Raw genomic sequence first — 9,493 nt, 5'->3', positions numbered from 1 at the left:
ACAACAATAGATATAAATTATAATGTAATGAATCCCACAAGAATTGGAACAAATATAAGTTATATTTCTCCTGCTGTGTTTCCCGCGTTCTGGCGTTATTTCCATTCAAAATCAATCTCAAAATCAAAATGCAAATAAACAAACTTCCATCAAAGTGCCGAAAACACAAACATAAATAACAAATAAATGAGCTAGAGGTGTTGCCAAATGTAAGACAGCAATGAGAGGAGAACCTGAGATTGAAAAGTCACCTCAGTATTGACCGATTCTGTGACGCACTATGTGTATTTTTGGCATGGGCGCAGCCATAGTGGGTGTATCAGCCGACCCCCCCTCCGCACTCCCCCACCCCTCTCCCTACATTAGCACGCGCGCAGAATGAAAAACTGCTTTAGCCAATGGGCGTCTCGTACTGAGTGCGCGAACCTTTGTTACAAGTACGTGTAAACATGTTGCCCCGGGGTGGGGGAGAGCAGGGGGGGTCGGCTGATACACCCACTATGGCTGCGCCCTGTGCCGTAAAATGTCTGCTGCCCTCAACGAACCCGAATCGGTCAATACAGTCGTGTCATTGTGATTAAAGTCTGTAGCCCCGGTCAGACTGCACAAAACTATGTGAAGCTTCACTTCCAGGCATTTTGCTTAGTGTAGTTTGGACAGTCAGACTGCAAACTTCTCTTAAACACTTACCAGTGAATTTTCCTTCAAAACTTCCTGCTTGTACTTAGCTCTGTGAAACGTGGCCACACACGGTTGAAACTTCACAAACTTTGTCCTAAGATTACATCCATATTGATATGATGTTAGATCCGTATCCATGTTGTTGCATGTGTCTTTTTTGACATTCACTGTACTATTAAATGACGAGCGCAAATTTGAGACGGTCTTTCAGCATTACATTTAGTGCTGAAGAAAGAGGTAGAAGAAAAAATTATTTACAAGCGAATGCCTACAAAGAAGGAGGAAATAGAAATGAAAAAACTTCTGAAAAGAAAAATTTTTGCAAGAGTTTATGGAAGGAATGTTCGAGAACACGTATTCTGTGCCAAAATTTGCCCTTGTCAATGTACATGAATGTCAGCCCAGTTGAACGGTGTGCGTAGCTGAATAACAGTGAATGCCGCAAGCTACCATCCTGCTGTTAGTTGTGATATGCTAACACATGGTGACCACCCCTGCAACAAAGTGGAGCCATCAAATGCTGCAAAGAAGAGACAGCCCATCTGGGAGATTCCATTTTTGAGCAGATGGGGTGGGAAGCTAAGTCAACTGTACCACATGTATCACCACAAAATGAGGTCTCATTTCATTCCATGACATGGAATACAATCATTGAAACCAGCACAAAATAACTCCATAGTCAAAAGATCCACTACGATTACTTTAAAGCTGATTGGCCATTGCTAAGACATTGCTGATATTGTTTAAAAGGCAAATTCCAAGTCACACCCCATGAGTGGGCATGTATACATGTATTGCAAGGCTCTGACTCTCAACCAGACCATGACCACAACCATCCAATAGACTAAGAAAAAAAAAAGAGGAAAAAAATAAGTTTGATGTGCATCAATTTGTTCTTAGTCAGCTGAGGTGAGTTTTCATTGTTGCTGTTGGAATCTCACATGCCAACACTACCCCCTCATAAAATGGACCAATCCCACAAACACACACTCGAAGTGGGGACTGGACTATTCCACTGGAGCACTGCAAGGGGGTGATCATGTACCAACAGGTGCCTCTTTAGAGCCTCTCTCATGAGATGGATATGACATGGCCTGTAAGATTCAGGTCCGGGTCCCCGTTTGTCAGCCCTAGTCCATGATCAGAGTTTGGGAGTCCGAGTCCGATGTCATCTGGAAAGGTGGCGTGCCTGGGTACGATGGGTAATTGCCTGCATATAGAATAAGAAAAAAAAAATTTAAAGGTAATATATATACAGATTTCATTCATCATTGTTATGTAACGTTATACAGTCAACCTCGCTTACCTCGACATCGGATTAGCTGAATATCACTTACCTCGGAGGCAAAATGAAAGTCCCGATTATTCCTATGGAGCTTCCGTGTGTTAAAACTCGCGTAGCTCGAAAAACTAACTCCAAGTTTGGTTACCTCGAAGGGAAATCTAATGTCTTGATCTAGCTTAATTAACTTACTGTTTTTCCCAGCATGTTGCTCGAATAGAAATTGCAAATATCACTCAGCATTTCCGATTAAGCGCACGTGGACAGCGAAGACATGTCACAACTCTTCACACTCGATTGTAAATATTCTGAGACCAGAGCAATCGTGTGACCAAAATAATACACAGTTGGCAAAAAAAAAAAATCCCCTACACCTATCTACAAACGTACACGGAATGCACATAGCACGCTCGGCTGCAGCATCTTCTTTTCTTTAAAGGACAAGTTCACCTTCATGTACATGTGGATTGAGTGAATGCAGCAATATCAGTAGAACACATCAATGAGAGTTTGAGGAAAATCGGACAATCCGTTCAAAAGTTATGAATTTTTTAAGTTTCTGCTCAGTCACAGCTGAATGAGAAGACTACTACTTGTATACCTTGTGATGTCATATGAGTACAACAATATAAAGAAAGTATAAAAAAAAATTCAAGATATTCTCACTTTTCTCACATAATAAAAGAACACTCGACTTCTCTCTTTCAGATGTCAGGGGAAATAATATTACCCCTAACATAAGTCAGTAACATGTCGAAGAAATGTGCACTTTATTAAACAAGAGACCCGCGGGTCTAGCGCTCACCTGAGTATCGCAAGTTCACCTTTCACGCAGTCACTAATCTAAATTATTCACAGCTCTACTAAAATTTGACCAGGCTTCTCAAGTAGAAGATGAAAATGTACAATAAGGGCCGAAATTTTTAAAGATTCCTTAATTTGGGGGGATTGGGGGCCCCCTGGGGCCCTCTGGGTGGGGCATGGTGCCCATTTTGATAAATTGAGATCCTGACCCCCTAGGGATGCTACCTGCCAAGTTTGACGAAAATCCATCATGAGGTTTTCAGGAAGAAGATGAAAATGTACAATTCAGGCCCCCATTTGGACCTTCCCAACACCCCCCCCCCCCCCTGCCCCCAAGAGGGGCACCCCTGGATTTGCTATGAACAAACTTGAAACTACAGTCATTAATGTACTCACTCATAGTATTATCTTAGCTCTATAACTTCTGATTCTAGAGAAGATTTTTAAAGATTCCTTCATTTTGGGGGGTTTGGCCCCCCCCCCCCCCCCCCCCCCGGGGCCCCTGGGTGGGGCATGGTGCCCATTTTAAGAAATTGAGATCCTAACCCCCTAGGGATGCTACCTGCCAAGTTTGATGAAAATCTGTCTTGGGGTTTTCAAGAAGAAGATAAAAATGTAAAAAGTTTACGCACGACGGACGACGGACGACGGACGCCGGACGAAGGGCGATCGCAATAGCTCACTTGAGCCTTTGGCTCAGGTGAGCTAAAAAGTCAAGTTTTGTGAAATTCTCTTGTAATTTTCCTTATATTGTTGTACGCATCTGACATCATACACTGTAGTAGTCTTCTCCTCCAGCAGTGATTGCACAGATATTTTAAAAATTCATAACTTTTGAACGGATTGTCGGATTTTCCCCAAACTTTCACTGTGTTCTACTAATATTGTCGCCTTCACTCAATCCACATGTATATGAAGGTGAACTTGTCCTTTAACCCCTGTGTTCTGATTAGCGATCGTGATTGTCATGCCGTGCGCGTAGATTTCTTAACCGTCGTGGCGCACATGCTTAGGTGTTGACAGTTATATCTTTGGCGTTAATCACGGTCCACTGTTCAAACATCAATCTCCTGCATAATGCTTTTCTAACTTTTTTCCTTTCACGAAGTTTATTTCATTAATTCTCCCCTAAGAACACAAGCACTGAATACTTTTTTTCAGCAATGCGATTATGAAAATTCTGTGGTATATGATCTGGAAGTAGGTCTAGCATAATAAAGAATAGATACGATTTAACAACAGTTTATTAAGATTAAAGATGATACAGAAAGATACGCTGTACGATTTTTCAGGCAATTATCATTTACTTTACCCCTGTTTTGACTTGGATTTTATTTGGGTTTTCGGTAATTTGAATTTTTCCCCTTTTCTAGCACAATCGTATAGGCCCCCTAAGATTGTTTCTCGGTTTTGTTTTTTTTTTTAATGCAAACAATCCTCTTTGGTAAATGTTTATGATTACAGTAATAGCACTGACATACTCATAGCCCAAATCTGATCTTGTAATATAACTCATTACTGTTTTATGGGCAACCATGTAGCCCATCCTTCATGTGCTGCACTTTTTACTAACTGCGGCTGTACTTGCTGTAATACACTGTACATCTGGTTTTGTTTGAATTTGCGTTGTACTGTCGGCCGTGAGTCACCCTCTACGCGACCGTTATTCTCCCAATCACGCATCTGTGCCTGACACACATACACTGTATGATGTTCGCCACGTGCACGGTGCGTTGCCGTTCTCTGTACGTGATGTGTATTGTGCCAGATTCTCAACCATATAACCACGTGTTCATCTTGTCGATACAGCATACCTAGCTAGGCACTGCTCGCTGACTGCCAGTGCTGCTGGTAGACACACAGAAGACCAATGCGTAGCGGTGCGACATTGCCATTGCTCCCTAGTCCTGTAGCTCTAGATGTTCTTGGTGAGCTACATGTACACCCATGTGTTGTGCGTATTATATTAAAAGTTTGCAAAGCTACATAAGAATGTGATTCTTGTGTAACTGTCTGCTATAGTAAATTTAGTTTGTGTTTCGATGCGTTTCTCCACATGACATGCACGAGTATTACGCAAATGCATACAGTATTCTGTAGACACACCACATCCACACGCAGATACAAAGGTGCATTCAGCACGCACGTTCTGCAACCATGTCTTCCACTCGATGACATATCGGTATTTTCTTTTTGTTTTTATGGTAATAGGTGATTTAATTGTCCACCAGGAATTGATTTCCATTCAATCCATTCATATTCAAGTCAGTCGACTAATTCGAGGTATGCGAGGTTGACTGTATTGTATAATGTAAACTGGACAACAACAACAAAATATCCTAAAGTTTCTCAATATCTTTTTTTTTTCCCTTTGGTCTGACGGCAGGTGAACGGTAAGTAATAAACAGTAAAGGAACAGGAAAAGGAAAAGGAACAAGGCTGTGTATTCTAAGCCCAAGCTGTCAAGAGAACTCATATCTGAAGTAATACGCTGCTGTTCTTAAGACCTTCCTACACTACATAAAATGTGAGAAATATTAAAAGAACGAGACAAGAAAGCAAAGTAAAATAATAAACAGTCCCCTCAAGTAACACCTAGCAGGCACAAAACAATCACATTGCAAATAAATCTGTTTGCTCAGTATGATTGTGTTTCCATCTGGTTTCCAAGGACACCCTGTAACAAATACTATAGTTATGTTCAGACGACAAGCCCTAACCTCGAGGTTTAGCTCTTGCCCCCTAACTTCGACGTGTGTCCACACGACGAATCTTAACCTCGAGGTTACATTCCTTCCCCTTTGAGTGCGTTGATTTTGTGTCCACACGGTGCTTAACTACGAGTGGAGACCCCCTGCGGCTCGTGGTTAGAGCGCTAACCATAAGATTTCTTGTGGCTCTTAACATCGAGCTAACCTCGAGGTTAGCTAACTACGAATGCGTCTTCACAGTCCCTAACTACAAGCTCTAACCTCGAGGTTTCCTAACCTCAAGGTTAAGGCTTGATTTGTCGTCTGAACGTAACTTCAGTTACAGGCTACCAGTGACCTGTGACATACATTGTTTGTACAAATCTTGCACTGCTTACTCAATGTAGCAGAGAGTCGCATGAATGGTTAAACTTGTAGAGCATTACCTGGGGGAGGTTCAGACTTAAATCTGATAAGCTTCATGCAATACGCATTGATGATTCCCCTTTCAGGTATTCCAAACATTTGTTGAAGTTGTGCTTAACCCTAAAAAGAATAGGGGGCGGGGGACTTTTGGGGCCAAGATTAGGTGTGGCTTCGTGCATATGTAGTTTAACTCTTTATGGTCGACGGCATGCCAAGTTCACATATTTTGCTCAAACGCACAAACCTGCTCAAACCAATCAATGAATTGGCTATCAAGGCGTGTTCCCTTCTGGATCTGGGAGTAAATTCTATGTATCTGTTTCGTGTGCAAAAGTCATGCCTCTACAATAATGTACATTGTAGCTATGGACTGTATTGGTCATTTGAAAAAACAAAACAAAACACAAAAACCATCATAGATTTGTAATACAATTTACATCAAAGCAAAGCTTGGCATTTTCGCTACAATTTTGTTCATAACATGTCTAGGGTGACAAATATCCATAAAGGCTACATTCACTTGTAACGCAGATTGTTTTCCCAAAACATTGATATGTTGCTGTCTCAGAATAATGTGGCACACAGGGGATATTACACCGTGGCACATGAGGCCTACCTCTGGGCTCTTATCTCCATATCTGTTAGGCTCTTCTTTCCCAGGGAGAATGGATCCACGGCCCCGGCCCTTGACCTGCTGCCCTGTGGTGCCGAGGCCGGCATGTGCGACTTGGCCAGGACAGCATCAAACTTCTTCTTCCCACCGATCATGCCAGGCATCATGTAGACCCTGCCCGGACCAGGGCCCGTAGTCCGGTTCCACCTGGACCCATTGCCCGGTGGTAAGACAGGCGGAAGCTCACGATCCACTGTGCGGGAACAAAAACAGACAACATGATGAACAGAAAAATGGCCAGATATGACCATATACTATCAGTCTTTGCCTTGAAATATACACTCAGCAAAAAAAGAAAGTAAACACTTTTTCGAGTTCATAATTTTCATAGAAGATTTTGATCAAAATTCATGTATTATATACCATATTAAAGGTAATCTAATTGGCTATAAACCTAGTAGGTCAATATAAAGCGAAACTTTACGCATGAGTGAACACATTCGTTTTTGTCCTCCAAGGCACATAAGTAAAAATTGCAAAAATTGACATATTATCTTACATTTGCAAATGCCCTTTAAGATAACGATGATAATAAAAGACCAATTTAACACAATGAGAGACATGAATGAAATAGCAAAAATAAGTTTTCGTTCCCTTTATCTCTGTACAACCTCAAACTAAATCAAAGTGGGGAATTTAAGCATTTTCTATTAACTCAAACTTCATACGACACAGGGACTAAGGGCACAAACATAATGAAATAAACCGAAAATCGTTATTTAATTTATTCAATATAGTAATTTAAGAATCAATCTATGAGACAAATGTATAAAGAACCAAATATAATCTACAATTTTTCTAATTTGAGAAATCAATTCAAAATCCTTCCATTTTCATTAATGTTGCTTCTCTCATTTCACTTGAATTTGGATTTGACAGAAAATTCTTCATTTTCCTCAATCATTTTTAGCCTTTATTGATCTTTTGGACTTCACAGATATTATAAACATCATAGGTATAATTTGCAACTGAATTCATGTTTCTTATTGTGTTAAATTTGTCTTTTGTTCTTATTGTTACATGGAAGAGCATTTACGCATGAATGACAACTTGTTCATTTTTCCAATTTTCACTTTCGTGCCTTGGAAGAGAAAAACAAATGTGTTCACTCATGCGGAAAGTTTCCCTCTTTATTGACTTACCAAGCTGATAGCCAATTACATAACCTTTTATATGGTATATAATACGTTACATCTAGCCAAAAATTCTATGAGAAATATAAACTATAAAAAGTGTTTACTTTCTTTTTTTGCTTAATGTAATTAAAAAAAAAATAACAATAATAATACCAAGTATCAACATAGTGTAAAACCAGAAATATTGACGGCATTAAACTTTTTTGAATTGGAGCCCAGGTGCGCATCTAGCGTTTTGCTTTTTTTTTTTTTCAAACTTTCACGAACTGCCAACCACAAAAAATTCAAAAGTATTCTACATGTACTGGATTGTGTAGACATAAACTTTTGAGTGCATTTTACTTTTGTGAATTGCGGCCACTCACAGAATTTAAGAAAGTTTCATATAGTATACACAAAAATGTCAGGTTTTACATTATTGGCATGCCCAATACATAGTACGCGATGCCACTATAAATATGATAAAAACTACAGTGTAGAAAGTTGAACTATTGATAGATAGTACAGCACAACATATAGTTGCTGGTGAGCTTAGTTCTATCAAGTGATTTAATTCTCTTCCCCCCCCCCCACCCCACCCACTAAAGCTTTCTTTACTACAAAGGGCAGCAATTAACAAAATACCATAAAAAAGCTGAGTCTATCAAGCATGTACAAAGGAATGCCGAATGTCAAAATTGCATAGTGCAGAGTTACTGACATCAAGGTCAACAAATAATAATGGTGTGTGCCACACCAAAATCTTCACAGTTTCAGGACGGGCTGTGCCATAGTGATAAAATCAGGGTAATAGCGTTTCCATATAGCAATTTTTCTCTTTTAAACTAGTAAAAGATGAAATGTATGCAGCTTATATAGCAGCACAAATGCTCTAAAAGGGAATGGCTTGTTGCCGAGTACAGTATGTAGATGATATAGTTGTTGCTATCATAAACAGGACAAGGTTAAAAATTGTAACAAGTTTCATAAAACTTGACATAGAACTGAAAAGTGGTAGGATTTCAATGAGAAACGCCCTCCTCTGAAACTGCTATGACTACAGACATTTTTGAGTTTTCATGCATGGAAAACACAATAGAAATAGATTGCAAAATTTTGGGAGGTATTCGTAATATCAATACAAGTACAAACGTGTAGCTGCAAGTAATAATGGAAGCTAAACCCTACAGAGCGAAACCGGTTACATGTAAACATACGTTGTACAATTACTGCCTTTCACCAGAGAGGTGGGCCCCCTACCTGCTTTCACTGTCAATGTTTGGTACCCACATAAATTCACAAATTGAGATTCAAGCAAACAACATACTGATGCACTAAAAAAGGACAATAGGACACGCTGCACGAACCATGTCCAACACTACTTTAAAGCAGCAAGCAACATTGACATTGTCTTCAATCATGCACAGAACAAAAATGCTGCAATCTCTCATGTGTGCCCAGGGCCCATCACACAAACACCAACATGTGAGATCTTGAAATCAGTGATACAATTTACTCATTGCACAACAAATAACACTTTAACTGGTTGAGGGAATGATGTCACCTCTGTAGATATCATCTATTATATCCCACATAATAAAGTATGTTTGACCAATGGGATTGCTTTTATGTGACCAAGAGATGTTTTTCTCCCAACATCCATGCCATGAGACTATCACATTATATGTGATAGTTTTTTTCGTTAGCAGTTTTTACATACCCACAAATGGAATCGATAAAGGCATCGCTCCCATGTATCAACCACGAGGCAAGCTAGCAAGTTCTAGTGGCACACATCTGTACACTTGGCACAATTATGGAT

The 9,493-nt window shown here is 39.9% G+C and overlaps 1 protein-coding gene across 1 annotated transcript in view; it reads right to left on the bottom strand.

The window, feature by feature from the left end:
* Positions 1-898: 898 nt before the first annotated feature.
* Positions 899-9,493, bottom strand: part of LOC140234181 (protein phosphatase 1 regulatory subunit 42-like) — a 28,861-nt gene continuing 20,266 nt past the window's right edge. The window contains exons 6-7 of the mRNA XM_072314250.1: positions 6,500-6,749; positions 899-1,891 (exon numbers count right to left, since the gene is read on the bottom strand). Coding sequence (XP_072170351.1) covers positions 1,753-1,891; positions 6,500-6,749 — 389 coding nt within the window. The 3' untranslated portion in view covers positions 899-1,752. The remainder of the gene's footprint in view (positions 1,892-6,499; positions 6,750-9,493) is intronic.

This window comes from Diadema setosum, chromosome 10 (genome assembly GCF_964275005.1).
Source record: "Diadema setosum chromosome 10, eeDiaSeto1, whole genome shotgun sequence".
NCBI lineage: Eukaryota > Metazoa > Echinodermata > Echinoidea > Diadematoida > Diadematidae > Diadema > Diadema setosum.
Note: the sequence above shows the minus strand (reverse complement) of the source record. Positions and strands in the feature narration are given on the sequence as shown.